The sequence below is a fragment of the Rhinopithecus roxellana genome, chromosome 10, assembly GCF_007565055.1.
Source record: "Rhinopithecus roxellana isolate Shanxi Qingling chromosome 10, ASM756505v1, whole genome shotgun sequence".
Lineage (NCBI taxonomy): Eukaryota > Metazoa > Chordata > Mammalia > Primates > Cercopithecidae > Rhinopithecus > Rhinopithecus roxellana.
This window is the reverse complement of record NC_044558.1, coordinates 30,304,348-30,317,301: the sequence shown is the minus strand read 5'-3', so window position 1 is coordinate 30,317,301 and position 12,954 is coordinate 30,304,348. Positions and strand designations below refer to the sequence as shown.

Sequence of the window (12,954 nt, the reverse complement as noted above, 5' to 3'; positions counted from 1 at the left end):
CTCAAAAGAAGACATTCATACAGCCAACAGACACATGAAGAAATGCTCATCATCACTGGCCATCAGAGAAATGCAAATCAAAACCACAATGAGATACCATCTCACACCAGTTAGAATGGCAATCATTAAAAAATCAGGAAACAACAGTTGTTGGGGAGGATGTGGAGAAATAGGAACACTTTTACACTGTTGGTGGGATTGTAAACTAGTTCAATCTTTATGGAAAACAGTATGGCAATTCCTCAAGGATCTAGAACTAGATGTACCATATGACCCAGCCATCCCACTACTGGGTATATACCCAAAGGATTATAAATTATTCTACTACAAAGACACATGCACACGTATGTTTATTGCAGCACTATTCACAATAGCAAAGACTTGGAATCAACCCAAATGTCCATCTGTGACAGACTGGATTAAGAAAATGTGGCACATATACACCATGGAATACTATGCAGCCATAAAAAAGGATGAGTTTGCGTCCTTTGTAGGGACATGGATGCAGCTGGAAACCATCATTCTTAGCAAACTATCACAAGAAGAGAAAACCAAACACCGCATGTTCTCACTCATAGGTGGGAACTGAACAATGAGATCACTTGGACTCGGGAAGGGGAACATCACACACTGGAGCCTATCATGGGGAGGGGGGAGGGGGGTGGGGGGAGGGATTGCATTGGGGAGTTATACATGATATAAATGATGAATTGATGGGTGCTGACGAGTTGATGGGTACAGCACACCAACATGGCACAAATATACATATGTAACAAACCTGCACGTTATGCACATGTACCCTAGAACTTAAAGTATAATAAAATAAAATAAAATTAAATTAAAAAAAAGGAGGACATGTAGTACCTTATGAAAGGAAATTTGAGTTACAAAATTTATTTCCTGAAATTTTACATTTCTTCTTCTAACATTGCCACTGACAGAACAGGAAGTGAGGACTCACAGGAGTAAAGGTTTAGGAAAAGACACAGATCTCATAAATCTGGCATATGGGAGGCACAATATATCAAAATCTCATACTTATATTTTCATTTAGACCTCATAATAACTGTATAAAGCTGATATTACCACCTTTTATAGTTTCCACATCTCTCCAACTTTCAGGTCTTTACTCATATTCTCCACCCACTTGGTGCAGTGATGAAACATTTTACATAACCCCTTATTGACCCAAATTTAGGGATCACATACAGAAAGGAAGAGAATAATGGGAGAAAATGCCACCCTCTTATTGTTTTCTTTAAAAATAATTTTGTCTTCAGGATTCTTCTACCTCGTTATTCTGGGTACCTATTCAATTTCTTGACACTGTTTGCTTATAGATAAGGCAATAGCCACAACTAATTATGAAGCACTGCTAAGACACATGACTCTATTCACTAATACATCATTTTTCTGCCTAACATTCATTCTGTGGACACCGTCGTCATATAGCTGTGCACGACGTTACACTACTGATTCTTCTTCCACCCAACTGTGCTTTAAAACTGTCCATGTCTCATCATTCCCACTGCCACCATTCTAGTGTAAGCTTCCACCATCTTTTGCCAAGGCCATTATAATAGCCTATTTTCTAACTAGTTTCCTTTGTACACCATTGGTCCATGATAATTAGTATTCCAAACAATGTTCATAGGGATGCTTATAAAATGTGAATCACTCACATCATTCTTCTGCTGAATACTCTCCAATGGCTTTGTCTGGCAATTCTACAGAAATCTAATCCTCTAATAAAATCTTTGTCCAAAATCTGACTCCCATTTACTTGTCAAACTTTGTCTCCTCTCCCGCAGTGTGCTGGCATTGGTGTTTTCTGGCTTGTGAGAGCTGAATATTCAAGAGTTTTTCAAGCCACTGATATCATATTGGTAACTTGAAACTGGCTGTGGTAGGAATATGTACACCACAGATATCAGTAACTGCTGCAAATCAGAACCCTTTTTTGGTCTTTGTTGATTCATTTTGGAGAGCTAGTGTTATTTATTTACCATCACATCACTGTTACTATTGCTTGTTGCCTTGATTACAGTGTTCCACCGACACTGGTTTTGTCTGACCTTCCACATGTAGGCTTACTCCCTCACTTTAGCATCTCTGCCCTTTCTGTTCTCCTGTCTGGATTCTCCTCCCTTGGATCTTTACATGGCTGACATTTCCAGTCTCAATCCAAAGGTCATTTCCCAGAGTGGCTTCCATGACGATCTTAATCAAAAGACCACTGTAGGTTACTCCAGTGTCTCTATAGCATCAATCTTATCCCTGAAACCTAGTAAAGCACCTTTAAAGTCACCTGCTTCCCTGGCAGCTAGATTGTATTTGGTTGAAAGCCACAGAAAACCAAACAGCGAAGCATATATTTTTTTCTCACAGACAAGAATCATGGGGTTGGACATTAGGCCTGTGTCCTTTCCTTCTTCCCACTCCACCATCCTTAGCACTTGGCAGTTATCTTCATGAATACAAAATGGGAATTTTACCTCCAAGGCACTTCAAGGCATTATAACTGTGAAAAGAAAGGGGAAAGAGGAAGGGCACAACAACGAAAATGTTGAAGGCTTGTGCCAGCAGTTTGTCCATTTCAAAGGCCTTCCTGGAAGCCATACCCGGTGACTTTATACTTAAAAAAACTTGGCAAAATTGTAGTAGAGTCTGGAAAAAGAAGTGCATTCTCTTTTCAGTTTCTGTAGTTAAAGATGGCAAGGGATTTGAGGGTTGTGGATGCCTTTGGGATAGATAATTCATATTGTTAGCTTGAGTGCTCAGCACATTTTGTGGAATTAGTGAACAGTAACTTTAAATGACCCAGCTGCATCATTATCCACGTTCCAGCTTTGGATGGGTCATAAGTCAAATTCCACAGTCTAAATGTCAATGGGGTTCATGAAAACTCATCATTAAAGAATGAAAAGAGAATTGAACTCCTCTAGATCATTGTAAGCTCATCCCTTTTAAATTCTAATATTTTTAAGTTCCAATATTTTGTTCTTGTTTTTGTTTTGTTTATAACGTTCCAGCTATTTCGAAGGAAGTCTTTTGACAATGTGGAACTTTACTATCAGGCAATTGATGATGTTGTGATCATCTTTCAATGATCCACTGTTATCACTATAAACACATTGGTAATACTGTAATGTAATATGAGGCTTTTAGCAGTGTTATAGCTCTTTACCCAAGCTCACAATGATCCATGTTGCTGTATCTAAAAAATAAACTTGCCATATCTTTATTGTTTTATTTTGAATCCCTTTTCTGTGGCAGGGTAGAGGAATAAACAAGAGCGCAGGCACTGGAGTCAAACACAGCTGGTTTTGGATTCTGGCCTCTCCATTGTTAGCTTTATAGCTTTGGGCCAGATGATTCATCTTTCTGGGCCTTAGTTGTTTTTATCCTTCTTTAACTGTGTAGTATAAATAAGAGTAATCTCTTGATATAATAGTAAGGATTTTACATGGTGATCTAAGTAAGACAAGTAAGCACTGAATAAATGATGGCCATTAACTCACTTCGTTCTGGACTATGTATTAAACTCAGTGACCTGTAGAGTGCATTTGTGAACCACTTCCTGCATCAGAATCATCTGAGATGAGTACTAAAAGAACAGATTTTAAGGCTCCACTTCTGCCTCTCTTTTTTTACGTCTCAGTTTTTAATATCCCCTTATATGTAGTTTTGCTTTCTGCAGTTTCACTTTCCAAAATTTCAGTTACCCTCAGTCAATTGCAATCCAAAATTATTAAATTGAAAATTCCAGAAATAAGCAATGCATAAATTTTAAATTGTGCACCATTCTAATCTGGCACCATCACAGTCCATCCTGCCCAAATCTTCCCGTTGTCCAGGATATCCGTACACTACCTACCTGTTAGTCACTTAGAAGTCATCTCAGTTATCAGCTCAACTGTCACAGTATCACAGTGCTTATGTTCAAGCAACTCTTATTTTACTAATCATGGCCACAAAGTGCAAGAACAGTGATGCCGACAATTTGGATATGGCAAAGAGAACCCATAAAGTGCTTCCTTTAAGTAAAAAGGTGAAACAGATCGACTTAATAGGGAAAGAAAAAATAAAAAGTCAGATGCTGAGGTCACTAAGATCTGCTGTAATAATGAATCTTCTATCCATGAAATTGTGAAGAAGGAAAAAGAAATTCATGCCGGTGAAGCACCTTAAACTGCAAGTTATGGCCACAGTGCACAGGTGCTTAGTTACAATGGAAAAGGCATTAAATTTGTGAGTAGAAGACATGAACGCAATCATGTTTTGATAGACGACATTTGAGTTTAGTACTAGCTGTGCTTTTAGGAGTCCATTGGGGATCTTGGAATGTACTCCCAGAGAATAAGTGAAAACACCTCTAAATGGTCCACGGGTAAATTTGTATGTTAACTAAAATTTAAGAACCTCAAGCAAGGACTTGTTGATCAGATTAGCTTAGAGAAGGAGAAGTTCCTGGAATGATTTTAAGTGTTTGGATTCCTAAGCCACATCTCAAATGGAGCCCAGATTCTAGAGCCGTATTGCCTAGACTCAAATCCTAGTTCTACTACTTACGAGTTATTTCCTTGGAGAAGCAATTTTAACTCTATGGTTCTGAGTTTCCTCCTCTATAAAACAGGGATAATAATAATACCTACCTCTAAGTGCTGTTAAGAGAAGTAAAATGTTTAGAACAAGGTCATAATCAACACTATATGTGACAGTAATGAGTATTAGAAGTAACATTGTTATTAGGATTTCCCAGTGTGTACCTCAGGGCATCAGTGATTCACAACATGACTATAGATTATACTCACTGGTGCCTGAAAATCCTGATTCCCAGGCCATGCTCCAGACTGAGGAAGTCAGAAATACAGGTATATATGAGGAGGCAGGATCCAGACATCTGTGTTTTTAGGGCTCCCAGGTAATTCCACTGGGCAGTGAAGGCTATCACGTAAAACTTTCCAGGTGACTCTGATGATCATTGAATACTACTTGTCAGAGGTATACTGAAAAATAGAATAAAGGTGAATCTTTATTGAGGCGAGAAAGATTAAGAACTCAGCCTCTAACCAAGAAAGCCTACAGCGTACAGAGCTATGGTAAAACTACTGAATGTCAAAGAAGAAGCTTCTAAAAGTAAAGCCATGATTGAAAAAAAAAAATAATAATAATAGGCACAGGGTTTAGAATCACTCAGATCTAGATTCGAAATCCAGATTTCCTACTTGTTAGTGAATTACTTAAACTCTCAATATTTTCCTTGGCATTATAAGGATTGTTATAAGGATAAAAATGGGTTAAAAATGCAAAGCTCTTAGCATACAATGACCTCCATATCATAGATGTTCAGTAAAAGTTTACTACGGTTATTATTGCTTTTAGGAGTAAGGATTAACGGAATGGGAAGTGTGAGGGAGAGCAAAGGGGCAAGTGTAATATGCAAGTATTTGCCTTATGCATCGAGAGAGTGGTATTCATCAGAGGTGGTAGACAATAAGAGTAGGTTCTAGGAAAATAATCCTTCTTGCTTTTGTTGTGCTTACCTGGCAGCCTCTCCAGTTCTTCTGTATTATTCCTCTTGATCTGAGTTATACTAGTAAACCCAAACTTCTCTGTTACTAATCAAATGTGATAGAAGTGTTTCATAAAACAAGCATCAGGAGGTTCTGAACAAGAACCTAAGGGAACTGTTATAAATAAACCACACACACTTTATTCCAATAGATTTAGGAATAAAAGTATGTTGCTGACTTGAAGCCTTCTTTTGCTTCCTTCTGGAACCTGGCCTTGCAGGTTTCTGATATTCTTACAGAACTTAAGGGAATCAGAATGCTGTTTAACATTCCAGCCTCAAATCCGTTTATCACTCCCACCTATTTGTTTCCAAAACGGCTAGGTTTGGCTGGAGGAACTTGATCTCTCCCACTTCAGGTTTTCAGACTTCCTTTGGCTTTTACCACTCGCTGTGTATCCCTGACATTATACTGCAAGACTCCCTTGGAGGGGCACCTAGTAGATGGCTTAAGGGGTACCCCAAGATGGTATAGGCTCCAATGGGCACTGCTTTTCAGCTGTCTCCCTCTGCTCAGAGAGGGCAAGCAGGTCACCAAGTTCATTGCCTGTGCCACCAGGAAAGAGATGCTAGTCTCCCTTCTTTCAGGCACACCCAGTAGCTACAATTGTTTCTGTCAGAGCCTTCCTTACTTAGTTATTGGAAGAGAAGCAAAAGACCCAGTACTGTGTCAAATTAATGATTTAACAATTCTTTAATTTTCTATTATCTCCCAATGACCTCTTATGAGGACTGGGAAAGGCCTGTGGTATAATAGAAAAGAGTTGGCTCAGCTTTCATGAGTCTTAATGGAGACACGTCTGGTTTCCTTGATGGCTCTTTTTTGAACAATATTTTTCTCAGCTTTCAATGGTCTTAGAAATTATCTGGAAACTGAAAAGCAAAAATTAAAAAACCAACAACTCGTTTTGTAGATTCCACTCCTAGAGATTTTGGTTTAATTGGTCTGTGGTAGTAGATCAGGTAAAAAAAAAAAAAAAAAAAAAAAAAAAAAAAAAAAAAAAACTTCACGGGTGATTCCAATCAGCAGCCTTTGCTAACGACCTCCTTAACACTAATTGCTGTCATCTGTGGGCTTTTATGAAACTCCTCAAAGAATCCCATTCAGTACCATGTTACAGACTGTATTTAAGAATACTAGAGAATACAACGGTTTCTGGAATTCTGGAATGAAAGAAACCTAAAAAAAATCATTTTACTCACTTTTCTCTCTCTGGGATCTGTAAACTAACAACTACAGAATCACTTTGAGCATGTACTTAAAAGGCATATTCTGGGGACTTATCCTTACACCTTCTGAATCAACATTTCTCAAATGGGGTGAGGATTAGGCATCTGCATTTCAATGAGCTCTTCTGGGTGATTCTTAAACACATTCGTGTTAAGAACCAATAATCCGTAGCAGAGGTTCTCAACCCTGGCTGCACTTTAGCATCACCTGAAGGGCTTTAAAAAGCCCCATGCCCAGCCCCCCACTCTGTGCCAATCACATCAGAAACTATCCAGGTGGGACCAACCTAGGCATTTGTGTTTTTTAAAGCCTCTCTGGTTGATTTTAATATGCAGTTAAGGCTGAAAACCACTGTTCTGGAGATTCTGGTTTAATTTGTTTGGCATAGGTCTAAGGCATTAGTAACTTCTAAATGCACCCTAGATAATTTCAATGCACAGCCCAGGTTGAGAACTACTAAAAATATTCAGGTTAGTATCATTTTCAATTTTGTTGGACTTCACCCAGTGTAGTCTCTAATACTCTTCAGCCTGCACATTTAGGCTTGCCTTTCTCTTCTAGTCCAGATCCAAGCAAAGCTGATAATCTAGAGTTGTCGATTCACGAGAAGTTACAGGTTCATGCAGACACAGACCTCTAACACCTGCCTTCCTGAGCCAGTCACATCAATTAATCCATCATTCATTCAACAAATGTGCATTAGACACTTGATATTTGTTAGGTATATCCTAAAATGTATGGTACATCCTAGATGTTAGGTACATCCTAGGATGATATGTGCTAAGACACAGGGATGTGGAATTCTGTGGATGCAATGAATAAGATATTTTGTTTCTGATGTCCGAAGAAGTGTATACATTCACAGAGATAAAGGAGGGAGATGTACCTGCAAACAGAGGGTAGTAATTATTGTAACAGATGAGTGAACAAAGAGCTGTAGAAATGCAGACATGATAGCAACTGAAGCTGCTTCAGAGAGTCGGGGAAGATGTTGTTGAGGAGATGGTTTTTAAGCCAAGTCTGCCCTTACATGGCCTTAAACACTCACCATGATGTGATTTCTGTCTACCTCATCTCTCGCCACTCATCCCTGGCTACTCTCATCCTGTTTTCAGCTTTAGCTATAATAAACGCCTTTTATTTCTTTGAATATCCCACACTCTCTTAACAAGCCTTTGATCTGCATTTATTCCCTTTGTCTGGAACGTTCTTCCCTCTTTCTCCACTTACACCTCCTACCTAGGACTCTGCTTAGCAGTTATTTCCACAAATAGATCCTCCTTGACTTTTTGATGATGGTAAATGTCTTTGTTATACATCCATGGACAAGCCTGTAGTGCTTCATTTATAGAACACACGCACTTTATTGCATGTCTATGACTCCTCCCCTTCAACCCTGTGAGTTCCATGAAAGCAAGAGAAAGGAGCTATCTCCTTCACTGCTGTCTCCTGTGCACAGCCCAGGGCTAGCACTACTGCATGAAAGAATGAATTGAATTTCAGGAACGGGGAATGCTATGTGCAAGGCATAGGGGTGGAATTCTGTGGCATGTCCTAGCAACAGCAAAAAATTGGGATCGCCCCACTGTAGGATGGACAGGAGGAGGTGTTCTGAGATGAGCAAGAAGTCAGCTGTTAAGGGCCTTATATGTAACCCTAAGTGTTCTGTACTTTACTCTGTAGGGAGTGGGAAGCCAGGGAAGGTTTTATGTGCAGGAGAATAATGATTAGGTTTACCATTTAGGATAATTACTATGGAAGCAATGTGGCAGATGGGCTGAAAAAAGAAGAGTAATTTAAAGGAGATCAGTTAGGAGATGTTCCAGTACTGCACGTGAGAAATGATGAAGACTTCCCTGAGAGTGATGGGGCTCTTTACAAAAGGCAATTCCGAGATAGAATCTACCGCACTTGACGACTATCTGCATGCAAGGGGAGTGTGAAAAACACCATAGTTTTGCTTGAGAAGATGACTTGTTTGGGGGAAGAAATTTTTGGAAATATGGAACAAAGGAAAAGAAGAGCGAGTTTTAGGGGAAAAAAAAAAAATGAGCTCAGAGAGTTCCATGCATCCATGGGCATCTAGGTAGAATTTTTGTTACTGTTGTTTTAGAGATAGGGTCTCACGCTGTCTCCTAGGCTGGATTCCAGTGGTGCAATCATGGCTTACTGCAGCCTAGGTAGAGTATTTTTTGCAGTTAGAAATGCATAAAATCTCAGCTTATTGATTGTGAAAGTATCTGGTTTTGTCCAATGGACTATGTAGACTTCCCGTTTAATGTACTAAAAGGTAGACTTTAGAAACTGGCAGTGTCACATTGATTCAATGATTTGTGCTACTTTGGCCCACGATTGGCAATCAGAATGACTACTTCAAAGAGAGTCTCCATCAAAGTCACTTTTTGTTATTTTATTCAGTTAGATACATACACCTATGCTAACCCCACCCAGATTCTGAGGTGCTAACAATTTTATTATAGGTGGCTGTGCTATTCTATTTCTTTCTCATTAGATTGTGAGCTTTGAAAGGGGGTATCATATTCTTGTTAAGCTGGCACCAAGCATTAATAACAGAAACTCAAATTACTGGATGGATGGGTGAATGGATAAATTTATGAGCTGATGGCAGGGATGTAGGATGCTTTCTGGAGCTAGGCACTTAGGAATCGAAAACCTCATATCCTATAACATAAATGCCTAAGTGGTTTTTCAGTGAGTTATTTACTGCAGCCACAAGGATAGAAGAGCTCACCCATAAGTATTTTTAAATGGCCCTTTATTGAATTATTTTCTCTTGGCAATATGAAATAATCCAGGGAATTTTAAAGTTTATGGCTATAAAAGACTACATGTTTCTTGATACATGAACCTTTGATATTGTTAAATGAAAGAGAAGCATTTAAAATAACTGTTATTGAAAACTCTTGCTTAGTACTGTTCTAAAGTCTGGTAGATGGGCACATGATCAGACTTTTGTTTTAGGAAAATAACTTTGTGGACCATTTGAAGAGGCTGTAGGAGAAGAAATAATTCCAATTGGACAGAGGAGAGATGACGAGGGTCTGGAATAATCCAATGGCAGTGAAATGGGAAAAGTACATTAATTTTATTCACTATGATATACCATACCCTGAGGATACAATGGTAACCAAACCAGACAAGTTCCCACCCTCAAGAAGTTTATAGACAAACTGCAGAGATGCACAGCAATCCATTCATTATAGTAATACATGTAACGTTGTAGCTATGACAAACTGAAACAGGAGAGGAAAAGTTGAACTGAAAGGAAGCATCTCAGAGGTAAAACCGACAGAATTAGTTTTGTTATTGCAGTATCAGAATAAATAATAGACATGTGTCCAGCTCTTCTTTACTGACATAATATTCAAACTCATTTGTATGACACAAATTACATGAAATCCCATCAAAGAAAATGTATGAAGTGACAAATGTGTGGAACAAGTTAAAATGACCTTTAACCAAACGATGACACCAATAAGCTATGAATATAAATTCTGATTATGCAATTTAATTCACTTGCTTTTCAATGTCATCATGCAATTGGAATAATAGTACTATAAGCTGATGAGATACAATTTATTCTAGGTTTCTCTATTTTGGTTTTTTTTTTTCATTCAGATGTTGCAAGAGCAATTGAATTACTGGAAAAACTACAGGAATCTGGAGAAGTACCAGTGCACAAGCTACAGTCCCTCAAAAAAGTGCTTCAGAGTGAGTTTTGTACAGCTATTCGAGAGGTATGGCACTAAGATTTTAGTAACTAAATTCAACCATATGTCTTCTTCATAGAAAACATGTCTTTTCTACACAAACAGTTGAAATTGTTAAGATTGGAACTACATTTTAATTTTTTGTTTTTAGCTCCTTGGACAGATGATAAAATATAATTTAGCCTGCTAAATTAGATCCAGCCAGGATTTATACATTCATATAACCAAATGTTGATCTTCTGGTACCAATGAAGGGACTGCCTAGCAGGTGACTGTTGCATGTAGTCTGTGCTATTTAGTGGTCACATGAAGCCACCTAGAAATTCAGGTAGAAATAGTTATCATTAATAGGGGCTGAGGTTGTCTAAAAAGAACATACAATTAATTATTTCCCAGGTAAATCTGAAGTAGTAACCTCCTACTGACTAAACGTTACTGTCTAAGGCAATGATGGAAAATATACAGTTAGGCTGGTATGTCTTTCTAACAAATCTACATTGTAATCCTTTCTTCACTAATGGTTTCAAGAAGACTAAGGTGAAATAAGTATGTTGAAATGACTATTTGAATTTTGTATTGACTTTGAGTGGGATTGACCATTCAACTAAAGAATTTAATTGGTTACAAGATAAGTCACTTGAGATCTATAAACTATATTGTTTTACTTGGTAACCCATTACTCCTTCCCCAACAGGAACAAAGTAATAATTCATTAGTTAGAACCTAAAGTCCATAAATCCATTTGCCCTCCCAAAAGTCCTCAGTGTTGAATTACCTACTGTTATTCTCTCCAAAGTCTGTTGAAACCAATGACTACCTAGAGAGTTTATTGTAGCATAGGGCAGGCACCTCTCATGAATGCTTGTGTCACTCCACCTTTCTCTTTACAACTCTTCTTGTGGCTAATGTATATTCTTTTACCTCAACAATACTAGTTTAGTCACTAGGCAGGAAAGATCAAGGTAAAGACATACAAAACTTCTCACTACAGATTTAAACTGGTGCCTATGCAATGCATGTAAAATTTGACCTTTGTTGGAATTTGTTGATTTATGCTGTGCTTGTGCTAAATATTTATCAGGTGAAGTGTTCACTATTTAATTTTTGTTAATATTGAACACAGCTTAAGTATATAACCATAATAACATCTCTAAGTTTTAACCTATGAATTTGATTGAAGGCTGTAAGGAAATTTCTCAGCATACGGATTCTTTGCCATTAGCTTCCCCTCAGTGGGAAAGGTATAAAATATCTCAAAACTGCATGAGCGTCTTCTTGATTACAGTTGTCACTCCTGTGCTCACTCTGTAGACCAAGGCCAAATTTCCTATACTCTGTTTTCTTCCTTCACAGAGTGCCATTGCCCCAAAATTTGGTGACCATTTTTTTTCCATTTTAGAGATTCTACCATCTCTTTTATGTCTTAGCATTCTGCTTTCCACAGAAGTAACCAAAGGATAGGATACATCAAATATATACCTCTGCTCATTGAGTACGTGGCTTATGATGAATTCAGAGTGTCTACCACCATGGAACTCACAGTCTAATAGGAGAAGACTATGATAAATAAATGTACAATGCAATATCAGAGTGACAAGACTGGAGAGAAATAAGCAGGATTAGAGAGGTCTGGTTGAAGCTCTATTATTTAATGTGGTCAGGAACAAAAGCAAATAAATGAAAAAAAGAAAGCAAAAAAGTAATGGAACAGTCACACAAATATCAGGGCTCATAGTATTCCAGGCAGAAGAAATCACAAGTTCAAAAACCGAAAGCTAATATGTGTGCAGTAGAGTTAGCAAGGTAGGCTCTCTAGAGGTAGCTGGAGAGGAGAACACATAGGTCCAGCAGGCCATATAGTAAGAACATTGTGTTTCTTTCTAAGTATGATAGGAAGCCCCTGGAGAGTTCTGACCTGATTTTATTTGCTTTTGGAAAATGTGTGTCTCGATGCTGTGATGAGACTACAAGTGTAAGTACAAAAGTAGAAACAAAGAGAGACTAGTGATTAAGTAGTGAGTAGATTGAGTGAGAGATGAGATGATAGCAAACTTGGACAAAGGTGGCAGCACTGCAAAATGGGAAGTTGTCTGATTCCAGATATATTTTTTTAGAGCAAAGTCAATAGAAATTATTAATGAACTGGATGACGATATGGGATGTGAAAGAAAGAAGACCCTATTGAATCTTAGGTTTGGGCTTGAACAATTGAATGAATGATGTTATAATAAAGTGGACTAGTTTTGCAGAAGACTATCCAGGAACTCCATTATGGACCTAGTAAGTTGATGATGCTTTTGAGATATCCAAGCAGAGATGTCTAACAGGCATCTAAATCTGAAGGTTGGGGGAGAAGTTGGGTCTGGAAATATAAATGTGGTATGGATATCTGTTCAAATAAACACACCAGCCTTTTT

General features: G+C 38.1%; 1 protein-coding gene across 2 annotated transcripts in view; it reads left to right on the top strand.

The window, feature by feature from the left end:
- LIN7A (lin-7 homolog A, crumbs cell polarity complex component) overlaps positions 1-12,954 on the top strand; it is a 155,660-nt gene that overhangs the window by 45,863 nt on the left and 96,843 nt on the right. Inside the window, exon 2 of one of the 2 annotated variants that reach the window (XM_010383672.2) lies at positions 10,446-10,564. In XM_010383672.2, the coding sequence (XP_010381974.1) occupies positions 10,446-10,564 (119 nt within the window). The remainder of the gene's footprint in view (positions 1-10,445; positions 10,565-12,954) is intronic. The other variant, XM_030939925.1, reaches the window with a different exon arrangement.